The sequence below is a fragment of the Polypterus senegalus genome, chromosome 9 (genome assembly GCF_016835505.1).
Source record: "Polypterus senegalus isolate Bchr_013 chromosome 9, ASM1683550v1, whole genome shotgun sequence".
NCBI lineage: Eukaryota > Metazoa > Chordata > Cladistia > Polypteriformes > Polypteridae > Polypterus > Polypterus senegalus.
Genome location: NC_053162.1, coordinates 112,444,835 through 112,472,455, shown reverse-complemented (window position 1 = coordinate 112,472,455; position 27,621 = coordinate 112,444,835). Strand labels below are relative to the sequence as shown.

At 38.3% G+C, this 27,621-nt stretch overlaps 1 protein-coding gene across 1 annotated transcript in view; it reads right to left on the bottom strand.

The window, feature by feature from the left end:
* Window positions 1-27,621, bottom strand: part of LOC120534889 (putative ATP-dependent RNA helicase TDRD12) — a 329,578-nt gene that overhangs the window by 132,533 nt on the left and 169,424 nt on the right. Inside the window, exon 8 of the mRNA XM_039762401.1 lies at window positions 26,185-26,249. Within this exon, the coding sequence (XP_039618335.1) occupies window positions 26,185-26,249 (65 nt within the window). The remainder of the gene's footprint in view (window positions 1-26,184; window positions 26,250-27,621) is intronic.

Below are 27,621 nucleotides of genomic sequence, written 5' to 3'. Positions count from 1 at the left end.
ACTAATGCTGACGAGTCACGGTTTAAACAAGTCAACCGAGCGAACTAGCAGTCCCACTGTATCAGCCACTTCTATTCACTTTGTCAGCAAAGTAATCTTTATGCCTTTATATGCAGGCAACTTCTTGGCATTCAATGTATTTGCACATTCACACAGGTGTTTAAACCGCAAACCCGCAAATAACGTGGGACGACTTGTGATATTTCCTTAATGTCAGTAGAGGCACATACCTAGGTCCTAAATAATAACAAAAAGTAAATAATAAACCCAGATAATGAATATGAACACTTATGCAGGATGCTTAAATTTTGTACTGATATGTGCAGAACAAAATTAAACCTTGAATGCTTATTAGAAATGCAAATGTAAATGCATTCAACAAATACACATATATATATATATACACACATATATATATATATATATATATATATATATATACATATATATATATATACAAATACATACATATACATACATACATATACATACATATACACATATATATACATACATATACACATATATATACATACATATACACATATATACACACACATATATACATATATATACACACACATATATACATATATATACACACACACATATCTATACTAATAAAAGGCAAAGCCCTCACTCACTCACTGACTCATCACTAATTCTCCAACTTCCCGTGTAGGTAGAAGGCTGAAATTTGGCAGGCTTATTCCTTACAGCTTACTTACAAAAGTTGGGCAGGTTTCATTTCGAAATTCTACGCATAAGGGTCATAACTGGAAGCTATTTTTCCCCATATAATGTAATGGAGTCTTGAGTTGGAGATGGCGGGGAGTTTCATGTGACATCATCACGCCTCCTACGTAAGTACGTAGAGCACAAGGAAGAACTCCAAACAGCGATCAGCGCAAAGCGCCATTTCACAATTGAGAAGGCAGAAAAACATTATGAAGCAAATGATGCATACAAGCATATTCATAAGTACAGCTACTGCGGAAACAAAGCACGGCGTGAACCGTAAGTTTATATTAAATTAAGTTCATAGGCTACCACTAGCGTTTGTAATTTAGTGCCTGCCCATATAAGGCCGTCCATCAGCGGCAATCCAATACAAACACTGCCGGTAAATATTCACGTGTGAAGGACTGTGCTTATGCAGAGGAAGATGAGATGGTCAGGGTGGTGTTTGGCACAAACTCATTGAAACTGCGAGAGAAAGTTTTAAGTGCCGGGTCTTAGCTGACATTACGAGATGGCACCAGTACAGCTGGGAACCTTCGATGCAAGAACACCAAGCGGCTCACGTGAACTGGCGCAGTGCACAGACAAAAGCAACAGTTCCAAAGAGTGCTGAACAAAACCGAATTACACAATTGAGAAGGCAGCAAAAAATATAGCGTCTTATACATAGAATCATATTCATAAGTGCAGCTACTGCGAAAAACAAAGCACACGGTGGAAAAAGTGAATGTCCTGCTAAAGGAAGACAGTGTAAAAAAAACCCGTGCATGCAGTTTGTCACATCACAGATAAAAAGGAAGACGAGCTGTTTATTGATGCAGTAAGGAACTAATCGATGAATGAAACCTCTTATCTTTACAACGATTGACAAACACGGAATGTAACTTGAACACATCCTACAAATACGAGCCTGATTGAAAGAAATAATGATAATCAAATCCTTGATGACAGCAACATTCAATAACACTCACAAAACAATTACTGTATATTGACAATCATGTTACGTTATTTTTAAAATGTTCCCTTTTCTTTTCATAACTTCTACTTCTCCACTGCGATACGGGTATATATATAAATGTATATATATACCCGATCTACAATACATACTTTAGCATAGACAAGCCACACGCTGTGGCTAATTGTAGAGTCTTAAGCCTCTACGCCGACATTGAGGTTGATTCGAGAGGGATGTACTGACTATGTACGCTACCCAATTCATTTACCTTCGCATCTCCTTGGTTTGGGACGTATGAAAAAATATTAGGTTAACGCAGAATCATATTACGTTATTTTTAAAATTTTCCCTTTCTTAGCACAAGCACAGCTGAGAAGCTTCGATGCATGTACTCCATAACGCGTTAAAAATAACGATTTAATCACACTTTCAATTCCAAGCAAACGGGAACTTTTGTCAATGCATGATTTCCTGGTACATCCATTACACTGATGCACACATCACAGCTACAAAAATGTTAGAGTCGGAATAAAGCGCGTTCCTACGACTGATCATTTCGACTACCGAGCGAAGCCTTGATAAAAGCATGGTTTTGTGCACACTGAAAAGCAAGCAAAATTAGATGCATTACAGAAAGCGGACTTTGTGGCTCTTACTGGGGATCATTGGACTTCCGTGACCGTTAGTAATTCTAAATACATCTAATTACAAAATGTTCAATGATCACACTGTTTTAGCCTAATGTACAAAATAATTTTGGCTAATGTTACTCAGAGTTTAAAGAGTAAGCTGGTCAAATTACCTTTTATGTTTCTGACTTATTTTTTGAAGAAGAAAAACTGCACTTTATGGTGAAATTTTGGTTATTATTATTTAAAGACAATACTATTCTGAAAATGTACTTAAAGTACTTAAACTACCACTTTATTTTTAAGTCTGCCCAATTTTAACCAGGGATGATATTTTTGTTTCTGTTTTGAATTCAAATGCAGTTTAAAGGCTTTTTTTCAGAAATTAAAACAGCTTCAGTTTACAATATTCATGTCCATGTCTATTATTTGATTCTGTACGCCCACTAAAACCGTTTTAAATAAAAAAAAAAAAAAACATTTGCGATTTGGGGCAAATTTACGTGTGCGATTACATACGATTAATCAAGATTAATTCTTACACAGCCTCTAATTAATTGGATTAATTTTTTAATCGAGTCCCACCTAATATATATATATATATATATATATATATATATATATATATGTGTAGATATATATATGTAGATTTGTATATATTTGTATATATAGTATATATGTAGATATGTATATGTTGTATATACAGTATGTATATATATGTGTGTGTATATATACAGTATGTGTATATATATGTATATGTATATATATGTATGTGTGTATATGTGTATATATATATATAACTGTATATATATGTGTATAGATGTGTATATATATATATGCCGGCAACACTCATATCAATGACAAAACAATTACATTAACAATCATCTTACGTTATTTTTAAAATGTTTGCTTTTCTTTTTCATAACTTCTTTAACACACTACATCTCAATGCGAAGCGCGGGTATTCTGCTAGTATACATATATATACACATATACATACATAAATACATACATATATACATACATATATATATATACATACATATATACATACATACATATATACATACATACATACATAAATACATATACTAGCAAAATACCCGCGCTTCGCAGCGGAGAAGTAGTGTGTTAAAGAAGCAATCAAAAGAAAAGGAAACATTTTGAAAATAACGTAACCTGATTGTCAATGTAATTGTTTTGTCACTGTTGTGAGTGATGAGTGTTGTTGTTATATATATATATATATATATATATATATATATATATATATATATATATATATACACATATATATATATACATACATATATATCTACATACATATATATCTACATACATATATATCTACATACATATATATCTACATATATACACACACACACATATATATATATATATACATACACATATACACACAAATATATACATATACATACATATCTACATATATACACACACAGCTATTTCGTATCAGTGCAATAAGCTGTTTGTTAAAACGGTTCACTCCCGCTCTTACGTGCAATAACAAATCAAATCATTCAGTTGTCTTTGCTCATATGTCATTTTAGAGCTGGACGCCTGGCATCTTTTTTGGCCACAAGTTCGTTTCTGTTTGGTGTGAGGTTCTGTGTTGTGGAGATTCTCAGGATGGATTGCAGGTGCTCATCAGTGAGGCGACTCCTGTGTGCTGTTTTGTTAGTCTTTATCACTGAGAAGAGCTTCTCACACAGATATGTGCTACCAAACATGCACAAGGTTCGAGCAGCATGTAGATGGACTTTTTTTGTTCTTCACAGTCACCAAAGCGCCGTGCAAACTCAGTGCGCAATAACTCTAGTAAGCCGTAAGTGTTCGGCAAGGCAGCTGAAGCGCTGCATTATGGGATCTGTAGTTTATTGTGTTACCAGAGCTTCATATACTCGGGCTTTAATAACAATAATACAGTATATAAAATGATCTCATGGCGGATATAATTACACGCGGGCGGATGTGGCCCGACCCTTGAGTTTGACACATATGGACTAAATAGAACTTGAAAAGATATATTTTTCAAATGTGATCGCGCAATTCAGATAGAGTTGGCGCAGACTACAGCCTGCATGCCTCAATGAGTCATCTTCCCCTCGCTCTTACTTTTTTACCGTTCATCTAATGAATACACTGAGTATGGCTTTACCAAAACAATCATTGATGGCGAATAAAGTATCCATTATTCGAGTATGTAGAGCGGGATATATATATATACATATATATATACCCGCGTATCAGCGGAGAAGTAGTGTGTTAAAAAGGTAGAAAAAGAAAAGGGAACATTTTAAAAATAACGTATCATGACTGTCAATATACAGTATTTGTTTTGTGAGTGTTACTGAGTGTTGCTGTCATCAAGGATTTGATTATCATTATTTCTTTCAATCAGGTTCGTATTTGTAGGATGTGTTGTGTTCAAGTTACATTCCGTGTTTGTCAATCGTAAAGATGACAGGTTTCATTCATCGATTCGTTTCTTACTGCATCAATAAACAGCTCGTCTTCTTCTTTATCTGAGACCTGACACACTGCATGCACGGGTTTTTTTTACACTGTCTTCCTTTAGCGGGACATTGACTTTTTCCACCGTGTGCTTTGTTTCCACAGTAGCTGCATTTATGAATATGCTTATCAGACGCTTCATATTTTTTGCTGCCTTTTCAATTGTGTAATTCGGTTTTTGTTCAGCGCTCTTTGGAACTGTTGCCTTTTATCTGTGCACTGCGTCAGTTCACGTGAGCCACTCGGTGTACTTGCATCGAAGGTTCCCAGCTGTGCTGGTGCCATCTCGTGCTATGTCCATAGCTTTATTTAATGTTACCTTAGTCCTGGCACTTAAAACTTTCTCTCGCAGTTTCGCTGAGTTTGTGTCAAACACCACCCTGACCATCTCATCTTCCTCTCCATAAGCACAGTCCTTCACCCGTGAATATTTACCCGTGGCAGTTTGCTATTGGATTGCGCTGACGGACGGCCTTATATGGGCAGGCACTAAATTACAAGCGCCAGCGGCAGCCTGTCTATGAACTTAATTTAAAGTGTAGGTTTACATCGTGCTTTGTTTCCGAAGTAGCAGAACTCCTGAATATGGTTGTATATGACACTCGCTCGCTTCTTATTGTTTCGCTGCCTTCTCAATTATATAATGCATGTTTTCTTGAGCGCTTTTTTGAGGTCTTCCTGGTTTTCTATGTACTGCGTGATTACGTGTGAGGCGTGATGATGTCACACGAAACTCCGCCCCCACGGCGTTCAAGCTAATCTCCATTACAGTAAATGGAGAAAAACAGCTTCCAGTTATGACCATTACGCGTAGTTTTTTGAAATAATACCTGCCCAACTTTTGAAAGGAAGCTGTAAGGAATGAACCTGCCAAATTTCAGCCTTCTACCTACACGGGAAGTTGGAGAATTAGTGATGAGTGAGTGAGTGAGTGAGGGCTTTGCCTTTTATTAGTATAGATATATACACAAATCTACATATATATCTACATATATATATTAGGGGTGGGACTCGATTAAAAAAATTAATGCAATTATTTAGAGGCTGTGTAATAATTAATCTTGATTAATCGTATGTAATCGCACACGTAAATTTGCCCCAAATCGCTAATGTTTTTATTTAATTTAAAAGGGTTTTAGTGGGTGACAGAATCAAATAATAGACATGGACATGAATATTGTAAACTCAAGCTCTTAATTTCTGAAAAAAAAAATGCTTTTAAACTGTATTTGAATTCAAAACAGAAACAAAAATATCATCCCTGGTTAAAATTGGGCAGACTTAAAAATAAAGTGGTAGTGGAAGTACTTTAAGTACATTTTCAGAATGGTATTGTCTTTAAGGGCGGCACGGTGGTGCAGTGGTAGCGCTGCTGCCTCGCAGTTAGGAGACCGGGTTCGCTTCCCGGGTCCTCCCTGCGTGAAGTTTGCATGTTCTCCCCGTGTCTGCGTGGGTTTCCTCCTGGCGCTCCGGTTTCCTCCCACAATCCAAAGACATGCATGTTAGGTGGATTGGCAATTCTAAATTGGCCCTAGTGTGTGCTTGGTGTGTGGGTGTGTTTGTGTGTGTCCTGTGGTGGGTTGGCACCCTGCCCTGGATTGGTTCCTGCCTTGTGCCCTGTGTTAGCTGGGATTGGCTCCAGCAGACCCACGTGACCCTGTATTCGGATTCAGTGGGTTAGAAAAATGGATGGATGGATGGATATTGTCTTTAAATAATAATAACCAAAATTTCAACATAAACTGCAGTTTTTCTTCTTAAAAAAAATAAGTCAGAAACATAAAAGGTAATTTGACCAACTTAATCTTTAAACTCTGAGTAACCTTAGCCAAAATTATTTTGTACATTAGGCTAAAACAGTGTGGTCATTGAACATTTTGTAATTAGATATAATTAGAATTACTAACGGTCACGGAAGTGCAATTATCCCCAGTAAGAGCCACAAAGTCCGCTTTCTGTAATGCATCTAATTTTGCTTGCTTATCAGTGTGCACAAAACCATACTTTTATCAAGGCTTCGCTCGGGTAGTCTTTTGAGATGAAATTTTCCTCCGATCACTCGTAGGAACGCGCTTTATTCCGACTCTAACATTTTTGTAGCTGTGATGTGTGCATCAGTGTAATCGATGTACCAGGAAATCATGCATTGACAAAAGTTCCCCTTTGCTTGGAATTGAAAGTGTGATTTAAATGCGTTATTTTTTGTTATGGAGTACAGCTTCTCAGCTGGGCTTGTGCTAAGAAAAGGAAACATTTTAAAAATAACAACATGATTCTGCGTTAACCGCATATTTTTTCATACGTCACAAACCAAGGAGATGCGAGGGTAAAATGAATCGGGAAGCGCACGTACATATTTAGTGCATCCCCTCTCAGGAATCGAACCTTGGATGTCGGCGCTAGTGGCGAAGCCTCTACAATTGCGCCATGGCATGTGGCTTGTCTATTTGAGAGAATGTAGATCGGGTATATATATATATATATATACATATATATACATATATATATATACATATATATATATATACACAGTATATATATATATATATATATATATATTCGCAGCGGAGAAGTAGTGTGTAAAAGATGTCATTAAAAAGAAAAGGGAACATTTTAAAAATAACGTAACATGATTGTCAATATACAGTAATTGTTTTGTGAGTGTTATTGAGTTTTGCTGTCATCAATGATTTGAATATCATTATTTCTTTCAATCAGGGTCATATTTCTACAATGTGTTGTGTTCAAGTCACATTCCATGTTTGTCAATCGTCGTAAAGATAAGAGGTTTCATTCATCGATTCGTTTTTTACTGCATCAATAAACAGCCCGTCTTCCTCTTTATCTGAGATGTGACACACTGCATGCACAGGTTTTTTATTTATTTTTTAACACTGTTTTCCTTTAGCGGGACATTCACTTTCCACCGTGTGCTTTGTTACCGCAGTAGCTACACTTATTAATATGCTTGTATGTATTAGACGTTTCATATTTTTTTTGCTGCCTTCTCAATTGTGTAATTCGGTTTTTGTTCAGCACTCTTTGGAACTGTTGCTTTGTCTGTGCACTGCGTCAGTTCACGTGATCCGCTTGGTGTTCTTGCATCGAAGGTTCCCAGCTGTGCTGGTGCCATCTCGTGTGATGTCCACGGCTGTATTTGTTATCTAAGACCCGGCACTTAAAAGTTTCGCTCGCAGTTTCGCCGAGTTTGTGCCAAACACCACCCTGACCATCTCATCTTCCTCTGCACAGTCCTTCACCCGTGAATATTTAGCAGCAGTGTTTCTATTGGATTGCCGCTGACGGACGGCCTTATATGGGCAGGCACTAAATTACAAACGCTAGCGGCAGCCTATGAACTTAATTTAAACTTTAGGTTTACACCGTGCTTTATTTCCGAAGTAGCACCACTCATGAAAATGGTTGTATATGTCAGTCGCTCGCTTTTTATTGCTTCGCTGCCTTCTCAATTATATACTGCATGTTTTCTTCCGCGCTTTTTTGAGCTCTTCTTGGTTTTCTACGTACTGCGTTGATAGTCAGTTCATGTGATTACGTGGGAGGCGTGATGATGTCACACGAAACTCCGCCCCCCACAACCATCCAGCTCAACTCCATAACAGTATATGGAGAAAAATAGCTTCCAGTTATGACCATTATGCGTAGAATTTCGAAATGAAACCTGCTTAACTTTTGTAAGTAAGCTATAAGGAATGAGCCCGCCAAATTTCAGCCTTCTACCTACACGGGAACTTGGAGAATTAGTGATGAGTCAGTGAGGGCTTTGCCTTTTATTAGTATAGATACATATACACACACACACATACATACATATACACACTCACCTAAAGGATTATTAGGAACACCTGTTCAATTTCTCATTAATGCAATTATTTAATCAACCAATCACATGGCAGTTGCTTCAATGCATTTAGGGGTGTGGTCCTGTTCAAGACAATCTCCTAAACTCAAAACTGAATGTCAGAATGGGAAAGAAAGGTGATTTAAGCAATTTTGAGCATAGCATGGTTGTTGGTGCCAGACGGGCCGGTCTGAGTATTTCACAATCTGCTCAGTTACTGGGATTTTCATGCACAACCATTTCTAGGGTTTACAAAGAATGGTGTGAAAAGGGAAAAACATCCAGTATGCGGCAGTGCTGTGGGCGAAAATGCCATGTTGATGCTAGAGGTCAGAGGAGAATGGGCCGACTGATTCAAGCTGATAGAAGAGCAACTTTGACTGAAATAACCACTTGTTACAACCGAGGTATGCCGCAAAGCATTTGTGAAGCCACAACACACACAACCTTGAGGCGGATGGGCTACAACAGCAGAAAACCCCACCGGGTACCACTCATCTCCACTACAAATAGGAAAAAGAGGCTACAATTTGCACGAGCTCACCAAAATTGGACAGTTGAAGACTGTTGAGACATTCAAATGGTAGAGTCAGAATTTGGCGTAAACAGAATGAGAACATGGATCCATCATGCCTTGTTACCACTGTGCAGGCTGGTGGTGGTGGTGGTGTAATAGTGTGGGGGATGTCTTCCTAGCACACTTTAGGCCCCTTAGTGTAAACTGGGCATCCGTTTAAATGCCACGGGCTACCTGAGCATTGTTTCTGACCATGTCCATCCCTTCATGACCACCATGTACCCATCCTCTGATGCCTACTTCCAGCAGGATAATGCACCTTGTCACAAAGCTCGAATCATTTCAAATTGGTTTCTTGAACATGACAATGAGTTCAATATACGAAAATGGCCCCTACAGTCACCAGATCTCAACCCAACAGAGCATTTTTAGGATGTGGTGGAACGGGAGCTTCGTGCCCTGGATGTGCATCCCACAAATCTCCATCAACTGCAAGATGCTATCCTAAAAATATGGGCCAACATTTGTAAAGAATGCTTCAGCACCTTGTTGAATCAATGCCACGTAGAATTAAGGCAGTTCTGAAGGCGAAAGGGGGTCAAACATCGTATTAGTATGGTGTTCCTAATAATCCTTTAGGTGAGTGTATATACATACATACATACACATATACATTATATATATATATATAGATATATATAGACATATATAGATATATATATATATATATATATATATAGATATATATATATATATATATATATATATATATATATATATATAGACATATATATATATATATATATAGACATATATATATATATATATAGACATATATATATATATATATATATATATATATATATATAGACATATATATATATATATATATATATATATATATATATATATATATATATATATATATATATATATATATATATATAGACATATATATATATATATATATATATATACACATATACAGTACATATACATATATACACATATACATATATACACACACACACATACATATATATATATACATTGGTGGTTGTCAAAAGGTGTAAAATATTTGGCCATTTCGGTACACTTGAAAAAGACAACTGAACAATTCACCGGCAGCCATCAACTCACATGCAGATGCATAGGTGAAAGGCTTAAGCATTTCACTCTTCTAGTGCTCCTGTGTAGAATAATTATCTCCTGTACCGTCATCAGTCCACACCTTGAACCTGTCCCAGTCATTCAATATATAAGATACAATGTTCCTCCAGATATCAAGAGTGAGCCTGATATGGCCGTGCAATATGTAAAAAAGAGAATGGAAAAGGTAGGTGACATCTCCGGGCATGGAAACCACTCGGTAAGTGACAGTTCTTTGATCGATAGTGATCACCTCGATAGACATCTTAATGGGGGTACGGTTGGAATGATAAAGGAAATGGGTACCTGAACAATCTAAAGCAAGTCTAAAATACCTACACAATAACTATAATTGTAATAAATGAACAACATCGGAGAAGCCGTGGATTAAATAAAAAGGCTGTAGTTATCAGCAGGGAGACGTGAATCCCGTGGCTAGGCAAGGAAGGGAATGTAGAGACCGGAGCGACGGACGGTCTTATATAGGCAGACAGCCAACAACGTGGGAGGCGTTGAGATGGGGGACCCAATGCTGCCTCACACGGTGACCGAGCTGCAGGCTATGGACGTATATATGTACGTAAGTAGGATTCAGTTAGCGATGTGAACCCGCGTACTAAATTTCTTGAAGATGGGCCCATAAGTAACAAAGACCGTTGAAAAGTTCAATATGGCGGCCGACAGTGACATTATACCACTGAAATAAGTACCAAATTTCAGCCTTCTACCTACACGGGAAGTTGGAGAATTCATGACGTTGGAAAGTTTACTATGGCGGCTGACAGTGGCGTCATACCACCGTACATCGGTTTTGGTTAGCGCAGGGAAGCCACCTACAAAATTTCGTGAAGATTGGGTCAGCCATCAACCTACACGGGAAGTTGGAAAATTAGTGACGTTGGAAAGTTCAATATGGCGGCCGACAGTGGCGTCATGCCATCGAAATAAGTATGTACATCAGTTTCAGTTAGCGCAGGGAAGCCGTCTACAAAATTTCGTGAAGATGGGGCTATAAATAAGAAAGTACAACATGGCGGACGTTGTCGACCGTTACGTGTAGAATTTCGAAATGAAACCTGCTTACCTTTTGTAAGTAAGCTGTAAGGAATAACCATGCCAAATTTCAGCCTTCTACCTACACGGGAAGTTGGAGAATTAGTGATGAGTGAGTGAGGGCTTTGCCTTTTATTAGTGTGTGTATATTTTTATTTACCTTTATTTAACCAGGCAAAACAGATTAAGAACATGTTTCTTATTTACAACTGTGGCCTGGAAATAAATATATATATATATACATATATATATATACATATATATATACATATATATATACATATATATATACATACACACACACATATATATATATACATATATATATATATACATATATATATATATATACATATATATATATATACATATATATATATACATATATATATATATATATATATATATTTATATTGTGAAAGCCGACCCGGGCACAGACAGACGGAGAGCATATTTCACCCAACACACGTTTATTTACACTATATACAAAGTCTTTTTCGTGCACTCACAAAAGCCCAGTGCCTCCAGCACCGATTCCCCCAAGTCCAGGCCACACACTTCCTTTGCCTTTCTCCTGGCCGCCTCCAGTCCTTCCGCTAGCTCCGTCCTCTTCCACCCGACTTCCGCCCTGACTGAAGGGAGGCGGCCCCTTATATAGTACTCCCGGATGAGCACCAGGTGTTCCCGGCATTCCTTCCTTGGCCACGCCCCAGCGTGGCGGAAGTGCCGGCTGTCCTCCCGGCAGCACTCCGGGCGTCACGTAAAGTCTTCCCCCCAGCACTTCCTGGTGTGGCGGAAGTGCTGGGCTCCAGGGTTCCACAGGCACCTGGGCGCCGCCTGGCGGTGGCCACGGGCCCCAACTTAATCAGGACGGATGCCCCTTAACGGTCTGGAGAAGGCACAAGCACTCCTCTGGTCCTCCTGGGCGGTGGCCACAGTTCCCTACAGGGCTGGTCTTCTGAGCCCTGTACCCAAGGCCCCCAACAGAATATATATATATATATATGAATATATATATATGAATATATATGAATATATGAATATATATGAATATATATGAATATATATATATATATATATGAATATATGAATATATATATATATATATGAATATATATATATATATATATATATATATATATGAATATATATATATATATATATATATATATATATATATATATATATATGAATATATATATATATATATGAATATATATATATATATATATATGAATATATATATATATATATGAATATATATATATATATATATATGAATATATATATATATATATATATGAATATATATATATATATATATATATATGAATATGAATATATATATATATATATATATATATATATATATATATATGAATATGAATATATATATATATGAATATGAATATATATATATATATGAATGAATATAGGACCAGATATACACACACAATATACTGCTCACAAAAATTAAAGGAACACTTTAAAGAAACACATTAGATACATCAGATCTCAATATGAAGTTGGATATCTATACAAATAACGACAGGGCAATGTCTTAGGAACAAAAGGATGCCAAGTCTTTTAATGGAAATAAAAGTTTTCTGCCTACAGAGGGCTCAATTGTGTAGACTCCCTAAAATCAGAGTGAAATGAAGATGTGTCAGGCTAGTCCATTTTTTCAAAAACTTAATTTCTGCTACTCAAAATGCTTTTCAGTATCTTGTGTGGCCACCACGAGCTTGTATGCATGCTTGACAACGTCGGGCATGCTCCTAATGAGACGACGGATGGTGTCTTGTGGCATTTCCTCCCAGATCTGTATGAGGGCATCCCTGAGCTGTTGTACAGTCTGAGGAGCAACCTGGCAGCGCTTAATGGACTGAAACATTATGTCCCACAGATGTTCTATTGGGTTTAAGTCAGGGGAAAGTGAAGGCCATTCAATTGTTTCAATTCCTTCATCCTCCAGGTACTGCCTGCATACTCTTGCCACATGAGGCCGGGCATTGTCGTGCATTAGGAGGAAACCAGGACCTACTGCACCAGCATTGGGTCTGACAATGGGTTCAAGGATTTCATCTCGATACCTTATGGCAGTCAGAGCACCATTTCCTACGCAGTAGATGTCTGTGCGTCCCTCCATGGATATGCCTCCCCAGACCATCACTGACCCACCACCAAACCTGTCATGTTGAACGACGTTGCAGGCAGAATTTCGTTCTCCTTGTCTTCTCCAGACTCTTTCACGTCTATCACAGCTGCTCAGGGTGAACCTGCTCTCGTCTGTAAAAAGTACAGGGCGCCAGTGGCGGACTTGCCAATTCTGGTGTTCTTGAGCAAATGCCAGTCGAGCTCCACGGTGCTGGGCAGTGAGCACAGGGCCCACTACAGGACGTCTGGCCCTCAGGCCATCTTCATGAAGTCTGTTCCTGATTGTTTGGGTAGAGACATTCACACCAGTGGCCCTCTGGAGGTCATTCTGTAGGGCACGAGCAGTGCACGCCTGTTCCGCCTTGCACAAAGGAGCAGGTATTGGTCCCGCTGATGGGTTGAGGACCTTCTACGGCCCTGTCCAGCTCTCCGAGAATAACAGCCAGTCTCCTGAAATCTCCTCCATGTTCTGGAGATTGTGCTGGGAGACACATTAAACCTTCTTGCTGCAGCACGTGTGGATGTGCCATCCTGGAGAAGTTGGACAACCTGTGCAACTTCTGTAGGGTTAAGGAATCGCCTCATACTGCCAGTAGAGATAATTACTCAAGCCAAAACTAGCACGAGTGGAAAACCAACCAAAAAAGATCAAGAGGGAGAAACTTGAAATGACCTCCACATGTAAAACCAGTCCTGTTTTGAGGGTTTTCTAATTGTTGCCACTTTAGTGCGCCTGTCGTTAAGTCCATGAACACCAATACAGGTGAAAGTGATTAACAATGACCTCAGCTGCTTAACCAACCAGAAAATTATCAGACAGGTTTAATTGATTTCATGCCAGGCCCAATGAAAAAAGTGTTCCTTTAATTTTTGTGAGCAGTGTATATATACACACACATATATATATTAGATAAATAAATTTATCTAAATAAATAAATTAGATCATGACAAAGTTGATTTATTTCAGTAATTCCATTCAAAAAGTGAAACTTATATATTAGATTCATTCATTTCACACAGACAGATGCATTTCAAATGTTTATTTCTTTTAATTTTGATGATTATAACTGACAACTAAAGTCAGTCCCAAATTCAGTATCTCGGAAAATTTGAATATTGTGAAAAGGTTCAATATTGAAGACACCTGGTGCCACAATCTAATCAGCTAATTAACTCAAAACACCTGCAAAAGCCTTTAAATTGTTTCTCAGTCTAGTTCTGTAGGCTACACAATCATGGTGAAGACTGCTGAATTGACAGTTGTCCAAAAGACGACCATTGACACCTTGCACAAGGAGGGCAAGACACAAAAGGTCACTGCTAAAGAAGCTGAATGCTCACAGAGCTCCGAGTCCAAGCACATTAATAGAGAGGCGAAGGGAAGGACAAGATGTGGTAGAAAAAAGTGTAAAAGCAATAGAGATAACCGCACCCTGGAGAGGATTGTGAAACAAAACCCATTCAAAACTGTGGGGGAGATTCACAAAGAGTGGACTGCAGCTGGAGTCAGTGCTTCAAGAACTACCACGCACAGACGTATGCAAGACATGGGTTTCAGCTATCGCATTCCTTGTGTCAAGCCACTCTTGAACAAGAGACAGCGTCAGAAGCGTCTCACCTAGGCTAAAGACAAAACTGCTGCTGAGTGGTCAAAAGTTATGTTCTCTGATTAAAGTAAATTTTGCATTTCCTCAAGGTCCCAGAGTCTGGAGGAAGAGAGGAGAGGCACAGAATCCACGCTGCTTGAGGTCCAGTGTAAAGTTTCCACAGTCAGTGGTGGTTTGGGATGCCATGTCATCTGCTGGTGTTGGTCCATTGTGTTTTCTGAGGTCCAAGGTCAACGCAGCCGTCTATCAGGAAGTTTTAGAGCACTTCATGCTTCCTGCTGCTGACAAACTTTATGGAGATGCAGATTTCATTTTCCAACAGGACCTGGCACCTGCATAAAGTGCCAAAGCTACCAATACCTGGTTTAAGGACCATGGTATCCCTATTCCTGATTGGCCAGCAAACTCGCCTGACCTTAACCCCATACAAAATCTATAGGGTATTGTGAAGAGGAAGATGCAATACGCCAGACTCAACAATTCATAAGAGCTGAAGGCCACTATCAGAGCAACATGGGCTCTCATAACACCTGAGCAGTGCCACAGACTGATCAAGTCCATGCCACGCTGCATTGCTGCAGTAATCCAAGCCAAAGGAGCCCCAACTAAATATTGAGTGCTGTACATGCTCATACATTTCATGTTCATACCTTTCAGTTGGCCAACATTTTTTAAAAATTCCTTTTTTGGATTGGTCTTAATTGATATTCTAATTTTCCGAGATACTGAATTTTGGACTTTCATTAGTTGTCAGTTATAATCATCAAAATTAAAAGAAATAAACATTTGAAATACATCAGTCTGTGTGTAATGAATAAATCTAACATACAAGTTTCACTTTTTTAATGGAATTACTGAAATAAATCAACTTTGTTATGATATTCTAATTTTATGACCGGCACCTGTATACACACACACGTATATACAGAATGTATGTGTATATGTGTGTGTGTGTGTGTAGATTAGCAAGAACACCTGCAATCAACTTTCACAAGTCGTTATCCAATAAAAATATTTGTTCAAGTGAATGCACATTTCTCCTTTTTAGGTTTAATCCCAGGATTTAAACAACTTGCAAAAAGTGACAGATATTTCATATTTCTTCAAAAATACACTTAATTAATACTTTATTTCTAATGTATAAGGATACCTTAGAGCATGGCATTGCCAAATCTGCACATTAGCGTGGGGGAACTGCTTGTGTACTAAAGTGACTACAGCTGCAGGTTGAAGTCCCATTTTACTTCTGATGCCAGAGCAGGTGCAGCAGTCTATTAGCCAGCGAAAGTGTTGTGAAGAAGCTGTCTGTTACAGTTCTTCCTTTATCCAGAAACAGCTCCAAAAGCTTTATGACCACAGACTCGGACAGTTCTAAAAAAAAACCATTGCCAGATATCTGAAATCGCAGCAAATCTATCACTTTAGTAGACAAGCAATTAGCCACTTTAGTATTTAAATCTGGCAGTGCCATGCTGATGGGTGTCAACGCCCAAAAAGCAGCAGCCTTTGATTTGAGTCTAACAGCCAGTGTAAAGTTTTGCTACCTGTAAAAGATATCGCTGAAGGGATACAAGCAGACACAAAAATGGTGGGGATTCAGGTCTTCTTCGTATCTTGTTCTCACTTGAATTTTTGTTATTCAGTTTTATTCTTGAATAAAAATGCACTTGTTTCATTATACATTTGTGCAAGTGTTTATTTTATATTTCAGTAACCACTTGAATGACATCAAATCTTTCTGCCTTTCTTGCGCATGCACACTACATTTACAAATAAAAATACTATGCCATTTGAACATGAGTTGTCAATTAAACTTTTCTTTGTTTTCTTTTCAGATCTTGTCTGTACTCCGCTTTATGGTGCATGGTACTGAAAATGCAGACAGTCTTCTTTTTGGGCACATATACAGTCAAAATGGAACTTCCAGATCTAAACACTAGTGTGGAGAGTTTGATAGTGGTATCTTTGATTGCCGGTGCAACAAATAGTGCTGAGCAGGCATCGACCACAGCGCCAACTGTAGTTATTGCTGCTCTTGTGAAAAGAAAGGAGATATATGTAACCAACTCAGAGGGATGAGAGTCAAGTTCATTGTACCACGTGAAATCACAGACAGAAGAAAACTGTAAAGAAAAAAAAAAGCGCTAACTTTTACAAGTAGCCAAAATTTACACCGGGTGTTACAGACTTTAATCAAATGTATGTTTTTATTATATTATAGTAATAACAGCTCACTACTCAAAATACGGAGTGCCCGGACTTAACTGGAACCTTTTGGTTACAAGGCAACAGTTCTTACCTCTGTGCCACCCAAGAATACATATCATCTTTCTGACGATTGACATTTTTGCTTGGGTTTTTAACTCATTGACAGCAATATGTATACAAAACAACTGCACCTTTATTCAAGAACTAGACATTAAGCCCGTTACAACAACGGGCGCTAGAACAGTAGTGCATAAACATTTGTATAAACAGTCTATATTAAATGGCAAGGGACCTTGTATGTGGCTGTAATATGCATCATTGTATTGTGTGCCTTTAATTTACTCTCAGTAATACTGGTTTCTATTTCCGTAAAATGCCTGTAATTTTGTCGGAAAGTAATACAGTGGAACCAAATTAATTTGCCCCATTGGATTGTATGTAAATACAATTAATCTGTTACAGACTGTATGAACTGTATGTAAATGTATATTTTTTTAAGATTTTAAGCACAAATATAGTTAATTACACCATTGAATGCACAGCGTAATAGTAAACTAAATGTAAAAACATTGAATAACACTAAGAAAACCTTGAACAACAGAGAAAACTAACACTGCAACAGTTTGCGCTATAGCCTTATGACCCGCTAGCTAAAAACACCTTTTTTAATGAGTTTTAAGCACAGGGAAAAAAATGAACATTTGAAAAATCCGTAATCTAATAAACAACCAAGAAAAGTAACATTGCAACAATGCACGCGTGCGCCTGTGTGTGTGTGTGTGCGTGCGTGTCTGTCTCTGTTGCGGGCCTGTGTGTGTGTGTGTGTGTGTGTGTGTGTGTGTGTGTGCGTGTGTGCGTGCGTGCCCCATACAGGCCTGCCTGTGTGTGTGTCTCTCTCTGTCGGGTGGGCTCTGTCAGGTCTGTCTTTCACGTGTGCCGTGTGTGTTTGTGTGTGTGTGTGTGTGTGTGTCTCTGTCTCTTGGGCGGGCCTGCGTGTTTGTCTGTCTGTCGCGCGCACGCACCTGTGTGTGTGTGTGTCTCTCTCTCTCTCTCTGCACAAACAGGGAATGCACAGGAAGAGACTGAACACGTGCCATGTGGCCCCGTGCATGCGCACTTCACCAGAAGACACACACACACACACACACAGGGACACTGGACGCACACAAGGGTTTTATTAAAGAGGATAGAACTGCAGAAAAAGACCTTGCGTAATAGGGTGCGACATTGACACATTCTTAATAATATCGCTTTGGTGGTGCAGCGGTAAAAACTGCTGACTGGAAGTAAAAAGGTTGCTAGTTCAACCTCAGACACCTCCGTTTTGAGAAGTGAGCTGCTCTTATTCTTACTTGTATAGATACAAATCAAATGTATGTTTTAATTCTATAACAGCCAGTGTAAATTTATGGTACTTGTAAATGTTAGCATTTTTAAAATTTTTTTTATTCAGGTTTATTCTCCCAGTCTCGTTCACGCTCCCAGTCTGACACTGCTGATTTCACATAAAGATGTGCTTTAACAGAGGTCAACTGAAATGATGAGGGTTCTACATTGGAAAAAGAGAACAGAACCCCTCCCCACAAGAAACGTCCACTCACACAGAACGACACAGCTGCACCCTTGCGTAAAGGCTTAAGATGGCACCAATTGGATGCAGAAACAGGTCGGGCGTCATCCTGCCAGTCAATGTGCCACATGCATACCTCGCCAAGGTATCATGCAAAGTCCTGTTTTTGATTATGTTTTCTGATGGTCTTTACATGAAAAACATTTACATGTTACTTATATAAAATCCAGAGTGAATGTTATTTAGCTTGATTTATTTACTTATCTTCCTACAGTGTAAACTTACAAGTAGACTGCAGAGCTTCCTGTATTTAATTGACAAGGGCATCTACCTCTCTTCTCTTTCCCCATGGCATCTAACGTTGTTTCTGCTGAAACTAACAGCTGTAGCAATACTTGCAAAAATTACTGTAGCTGCTGTTTTGGCATTACGATGACATTCATGACAGTACAGTCAAAGCCACTGAGCAATCATGCTTGCAAATCTACCTTTTCACTGTGCTGGCTTCACTGAAATTCCTATTCAATTATCCACAAGCTAACCATCCTCATGCAATAACTGGATTCTGAGTATAATTTGAAGATGAGAAGCAGTGATTGGAGACAGACATACTTATGAACTGAGGTCATCCTTACGAGTGGAAGAAGTTCCAAGTGATTTGGGTTACTGAGGTGTGACAGTTAATTAAAAGACAAATTTTGCTCCTCAAATCTATTTTTTGGGTGTTACTAAGGAGCTATGCAAGAATTCAAGATTTTTTCCCTTTAGAAGATTTCTTTTTTCCTCTTTACCCCACCCACAAAGAACCAAAAGTAGCAGTGTGTTCCAAAAGTGTTTTGGAAAAAATACTTAAATACTTAAGTACTGGTTTTATTACTTATATTCAAAACTAGCATTGGTGAGGCAATAAACAGCAGCTGAAACCAGCAAGTCTGTAAGCAAATAACCAGAGAAGTAGCGCTGAATATTTAAAAACAACGATGGTTCCTTTGGTGGGAAGAAGTTAAGGCACATAAAGTATAACTGAATATATATTGAGCAGCATAGTGTGCTCATACAGTTAAGCATTAACATGGTTAGAAAGTGTGGGGATACATACTCAAAAGTAAGAAAGCATTTATTTTAAGTACATGTAGGCTACAGAATTTAAAGCGGTTAAAAGTGGGGCTCAATGGTACACAGACAGGCATATAGCATGAAAGCAATGACCAGGCACAACCAGCTATAGAAACATGTAAATAAGTAAATAGCTAGTAGCTGATTTTCAGTACGCGAGTTTTCATATTGAGAAGGAAAAAAAGTGTGTTGAAACTCACTGGACAGAACAGGTCTAGTTCTTGAGATTGTACATGTTGGAACAAATGACAGACAGAAGACTTAATGCAAGGCTCAAATCTTGCTGCAGGATAATGGGTATGGGTTTAATAAGAATGCCTAGTAACTACGTTTTAGCCAAAGTTAAGGGCAGTCGTAAAATTATTAACACATTAAAAAGAGATTGCCTTAATGCTATAAGTGTTAAAAAACAATGGAAATGGAGTTGTATGTAGACAAGAATAATAATGACATAGCAATAATAGAAACCTGGCTAACTAGCCAAAATGGGGACGAGTATAACATAATAAACATTTTTTTTAGGAAGATCAGAAATGGACAGGGAGTTTGTTTATATCAAACAATTTAAAATGCATGTCTTCTTCAACTGGACGATCAAAGTGAGAAATTCATTTGGAAAGGTTTAGGGAAATCAGCCTTATTTTAAGAGTGTGTAACAGATCCCCAAAAGCAAATGGTAATTTCAATGCACATCTTTTTACTAATATTAAAAAGACAAATTTGCAGGGAGATGATATAGTCAGGATAGAATTTAACTACCTGAATATTAACTGGACTAACCCTGTAAAACAGCACAGGACAAGAGCAGGTGTTTTTAAATGTAATTTGTGATTAGTTTTTAGGCATAGTATGTTTAACACTAGAATTACCAGAGACCACGAAATAACTCTTAAATCCAGCCTACCTTAAATCTCTTTGCACCTCTCCATCAGCGTCTATTGTTTTATAAATGTGTCAATAAGCCCAAGCAGCCTGCTATACCATCCCCAAACCGCCTCAGAACGGGCAAGAAGTTCTCCCAGTTCCTGCCTTGATTGATTATCTGGGAGTGAGCTACCCAGAATTGTAAGAGGAAATAATTTGATGTGTGTTTTGTGCCTATAACAATCTGTATAAACACATCATTAAAACAAACATTTTTCATGTTTTAGTAATAAATAATAAAATGTAGACATGAACTGCTTAATGTGTGAAGGCTGATGTCCAAATATCAATTAAACACTTTCAGAAATGGTGCAATTACAATATGACAGCTTCCGAAGTGCAGCAGGAAGATCCGCTGACTTATAATTCATAGGTTGTGAGTTCGAAAACCAGCTCCCCGGAAAATTTACCGTTTTGAGTAGTGAGGTGCTCTTATTGTTAAAATTATAGAATAAAAACATACATTTGATTTGTGTCTCTAACAGCAAGTGTAAATTTAAAGTACTTGTAAAAGTTAGCTGCTTTTTTTAACATTTATTCTCTCAGTCATGATCACGATACAACACTCAACCCCCAACCCCGGATCTGACGTTGTTACTTTTTATCTGAAATTGGGGATAACTGTAGAAGTGAGTGGTGTTTTGAGACAATCTAACTGTAAATTCTCTGATCTGGAGGGATAAAAGATGACACACAAACACTGGTGAATCTGTCCTCTTCGTATCTTACCGTCACTTGAATTTTTTTCTATTCAGTTTTATTGAGTATTCCTGTTCACGCTTAATTAGTATGCACCTTGTGGTCAATGATGTCAAAGCTATACTGACAAAAAAAAAAAAACATGTTTATATGGTATTTGGAATAACTAATTTTATGATCTGTTTAGTACATTTCGTAAAACATTTTGGCACTGATGCAACATTATTCATATTCATTCGCACGTCTTCTAGCGCTTGTAATCAGTGACCTTTTTTTTTTTATATAGTGGTGATTCTTTTGTACCCCAGGACATGCCAAGGAAAGAATACAGAGAAGTCAGTTCAGCGCTATATGCAATCATCAGATTCAAATGTTAACAGTTCACAGACACACCGCATACTAATTCAGCCCGAGTAGGAACACTCAATAAAAATTAATAAAAAAAAAAAATCAAGTGACTGAGTTACGAAGAAGGTAGGTTCAGCAGCGTTTCCGTATAGCTTTTATCCATCCAGATCAAAGAATGCCAGTTCCATTGCCTCAAAACTCTACTCACACCTACAGCTATTCCCAGTTTCAAATAGTGTTTGGGGTAGTATGTATCATGATTGTGACTGAGAGAACAAAAGTGGGGGAAAACAAAAAGAAAAAAAACTGTACAGCAGCTGTTACAGATGCAAACCAAATGTATGTGTTTATTGTATAATATTAACAATAAGAGCAGCTCACTACTGAAAACATCAAATATAGGAGGCAGTCAGGATCGAACTTGATTACAAGTCAGCAATTTTACTGCTACACCACAGAAGCTGTTGTATCATCCTTGAACCTTTTGTGAAAGAGTTTATTTGATCTTTGGACTACAGGCTTCACAAATTATATAGTTTCTGCCTACAGTTTGTCATTTATTACTAAAATATGAAAAAAGTTTCTGTTTTAACAATGTGTTTACACAGATTATTGTATAAACAGAACACACATAAAATGCATGTGTTCCAAATAATCTATTTCGATTGTAAAAAACAGCACTTCACTCCTAGATAATCAAGGCATGAGCCTGGAGAACTTTGTGCACATTCTGCGGTGGTGAGGGAATAGAATAGCAGGTTGCTTGCTGCTTGTCTATAGGCACATTAACAGGACAAAAGACGCTGACGGAGACGTGTGAAGGGATTTAAGGTGGGCTGGATTTACAAGTTTTTTCGTAGGCTATGGTAATTGTAGTGTTAAATTCATTCACACCTCTACCATCAGCAACTTTTTTTTGTAAAACTTTTACATAAAATACCTGATGTTTACAAAAGTACTTTTATATGTTGGTACCTTTGTACACAAGTACTACGTTTCACAACATTTCATGTGATTAAACATTCTCAGTGTCACCTCATGATTCAGGGAGTTTATAGAGCACTGGCAAAATACTCACGCTTCGCAGCAGCGAAGTACTGCCTTAAAATTTTTATTAAGAAGAAAATTAAACCCTTTAAACTGAGGGAAAATATACCAATAATTATTTGTTAAGGATCTCTGTGCATACCACATTGTCAGTTCAGCCCTCCGGTTGTAATATGACCAAGCTGTGCGCTGAGCTTAATCTTGAGCATGCAACGTACAGTTGGCCATGTGAAAAGTAATCTTGTCTCAAATCTCACAGCTTGGATTGCTGCTGTCATAATCGGTTTGAGTTTCATGGTTTGTTTCAATTACGACAGTATTTGCAGGACTTGTGTTGAAGTAATATTCAGCATCTGTCAAGCATTGTAAGCACACAACCGGTTTCATCGACAACTTTACATCCAGCTTTTAAGAGTTTAAACATTCATAAACATCTAAGTGTCCACCACTGAAATCGTCACCCGTGAATCTAAGATGTTAGAGAGGCATTGGCAGCTGTCTAAAGGTGTAAAATATTTGGTCATTTCGGTACACTTGAACGTGACAACCGAACAATTCAGCGGCAGCCATCAACTCACATGCAGAACCATAGGTGAAGGGTAAGCATTTCACTCTTATAGTGCTCCTGTGTAGTATAATTATCTCCTGTACCGTCATCAGTCCATACCTTGAACCTGTCCCAGTCATTCAATACATAAGACACAATGTTTCTCCGGATATCAAGAGTGAGCCTGATATGGCCGTGCAATATGTAACAAAGAGAATGGAAAAGGTAGGTGCCATCTCCGGGCATGGAAACCACTCGGTAAGTTGACAGTTCTTTGATCGATGGTGATCACCTCGATAGACATGTTAATGGGGGTACGGTTGGAACGATAAAGGAAATGGGTACCTGAACAATGTAAAGTAAGTCTAAAATACTTACACAATAACTACAATCCTAATAAATGAACAATAAAACAGCGGGGAAGCCGTAGATTAAATAAAAAGGCTGTACAGTAATCCCTCGCTATATCGCGCTTCGACTTTTGCGGCTTCATTCTATCGTGGATTTTATATGTAAGCATAACTAAATATATAACGCGGATTTTTCGCTGCTTCGCGGGTTCTGCGGACAATGGGTCTTTTTACTTCCTGTACATGCTTCCTCAGTTGGTTTGCCCAATTGATTTCATACAAAGAACACTATTGGCAGATGGCTGAGAAGCTAACCAATCAGAGCACGCAGTTAAGATCCTGTGTGCTGAATGCGGTGTTAACCAGGAAGTCTCGTCTTGCTCATTCAGCATCAACGTGTTCGGTGTGTAAAGAGTTAACTATTGTGCTCTTGTGTTTCTTTGTGCATTGTCAAGCCCTTCATTAAGGCTCCAAAACGATCTGCTCCTGCTACTGCTTCAGGGTCTGTGCCCAAGTGCCAATGGGAGATGTTAACGATTGCCGAAAAGGTAAACGTTTTGGATTTGTTGAAAGAAGGGAAAAGCTACACCACTGTAGGACGCCATTACAGCATCAGTGAGGCTGCGATTCTTTTTATTTTAAAAGTAGGAAAGGAATATAAGATCTACGGCTCCAGTGTCCTTTGAACCAGGGTGCAAAACGAGTTGTAAGTGGATGTAATAAGGCAGTAGTCTGGATGGAATCGGCTTTAGGGATTTGGATTGAAGAAGAACAGCAGCGGTGCTACACAGTTGCCTGAAGTGGCAACTTCCTTTAGAAGGGCTGTAACGATCTCCTTTGTTGTGCAGTAAAATTAAACTCATCGTTATCTGACAAGTCATCGTGTCATTGTTGGTGAGTACCCATAATTAATTTTCTACTTACAGTACTTAGTACATGTACGTAAGTTTAGTGTCACTGTACACACATTTACTGTATACAATTGTGATATCGGAGACACTCGATATCTTTAAAATAATATTTAGGTTTTACTGTATATAAACAATGTGTTTACATACATAATTTCAATGAATCTTACCTATGGGATTATGCTGTATAACTGTGCAGGGAATATTTATAAACAGTGTGGGAGAATTTATAAGAGCTTAAAATATCTAAAAATAACCATACAAACATATGGTTTCTACTTCGCGGATTTTCACCTATCGCAGGGGGGTCTGGCACGCAACCCTCGCGATCGAGGAGGGATTACTGTAGTTATCAGTAGGGAGACGTGAATCTCGTGGCGAAGCAAGGAAGGGAATGTAGAGTCCGGAGCAACGGACGGCCTTATATAGGCAGGCAGCCAACAATGTGTGGGGGATGGGGGACCCAACGCCGCCTCACATGGTGACCGAGCTGCTGTCCATGGACGTATATATGTACTTAAGTAGGATTCAGTTAGCGTTGGGAACCCGCATACCAAATTTCTTGAAAATGGGCCCATAAGTAGCAAAGACCGTTGGAAAGTTCAATATGGCGGCCAACAGTGGCATCATACCACCGAAATAAGTACGTACATTGGTTTCGTTAGCGCGGAAGCCGCCCAAATTTCAAGAAGATGGGGCCATGAATAAGAAAGTTCAACGTGGCAGACGTTGTTGACCTTCATGATTGTTACGCGTAGAATTTCAAAATGAAACCTGCTTAACTTTTGTAAGTAAGCTGAAAGGAATACGCCTGCCAAATTTCAGCCTTCTACCTACACAGGAAGTTGGAGAATTAGTGATGAGTGAGTCAGTCAGTCAGGGCTTTGCCTTTTATTAGTATAGATTAGAACAATCCAGATGAGAACAGGCCATTCAACCCATTAAAGCTCGCTAGCCCTATTCACTTAATTCTTCTAAAAAATATGAAGCCTAAATTTGCAAGTCCCTTAAGTCCTACTGTCTGCAATACTATTTGGTATCATATTCCATTGGTTCTCTCTGTGAAGAAAAACTTCCTAATGTTTGTGCGAAATGTACCCTTAACACTAACATTCCTGAAGCCTACGAATAAACTCTTAATCCCCGCCGACCTGTGACAAGTTGTCACAAACTGTTTTAACCAAAGGTAGGAGTCGACTATCAATTACAATATTTGAAGTTGCAACCATATATTTAACTGAGGAAAGATCAGGAAAACTCACCATCACCATTTTTCTTTCACAAGAATCCACAAGATGTTTTGATGATGTTGCACATCCAGGTAAATCTGAAACACAAAATTACAACCCTGTAATAGAGAAACTATTCAATTCATATTGGCACAATATATTCCAATAACAACCTGGAAATGAGTTTGAGTGAGGTGTTGGGCAGAAAGCTATTATAATCAGAGATTAAAAGACAGTGAGAGCTCATGAAAAGACATCAATAGTAGTAGTTTATTTATAAAGTGCCCTTCATAGACAAAAAGGTCACAGAGCACTGAACAGCAAATACAGTACAAATACAAGAGTTAAAACAAAACCAATAAAAACAATGGATAACCTGGAACTATTCAGAACTGATTAAAAGCTTGTTTAAAAAGAAATGTTTTTAGTTTTTTTTTTTTTTAAGGAATCAGACTTCACACACACCACCACGGGTTTTTAAACGAGTGTGTGGGACAACTAGAAGGCCCTGATGTCCAGATCTGAGAGTCGGACAAGATGTATGGCGTTGGAGCAGGCTGGTTAGGTACTCAGCTCTGAAACTAAGTACCAAAACTTTAACATGAATTCTATAAAACACTGGAAGTCAGTGCAGTGCGTGCAAAATGGGAGTGATATGATCACTCCGGCTAGCGTGAGTCAGGAACCTGGCAGCTGCATTTTGAACTAACTGAAGATGTGAGAGAGAGGACTTGCTCAAACCTGTAAACAGAGCAATACAGTAATCAAGCCGTGAGGAAATAAAAGAATGAACAAGTATCTCCTATTCTGATTTTGAAACAGCATTTCTTAGTTTTGAAAGATTTCTTAAATGAAAGAAAAACGAGCGGCTGACCAATCCCACATATTCATCAAGTGTTAGAGACTGGTTAAAAATAACCCCAAGGTTACGTAGGCTTGATTTAACAGGAGAGACAGAAGATAATTTTAAACTAATCTCGGAATGAAGAACAGCAGGAGCAACAATTAGTACCTCAGTCTTTCCTGAATTAAACTGCAGGTAATTACTACTGAGCCAGTCATTAACCTGAGACAGACAATCAACCAATGTGACCAAAGTATTAATTTGGTTAGGCTTAAATGAAAAATAAAGCTGTATATCATCTGCATATAGAAGATACAAGATATCCTTAAAAGAGTTAAGAATCTGTGATAAGGGAAGAATATACATAATGTATTAAGAGAAAAGTACAGGTCCAAGAACCGAGCGCTGAGCCACTTCAAATGTCAAAGAAATAGTTGGATGAAAAACCAGCCACACCGACTGGGAAACTCCTACTACTCGACAAGTAACAGGAGAACCAGTCCAAAGCAGAGCCAGAGGCACCTAACAGCTCTAATCTATTAAGATTAGATGGCCCACTGTATCAAAAGCAGCAGTAAGATCTAACAGAACAAGCACAAAGCACCGGCCTGCATCAGCAGCAATTA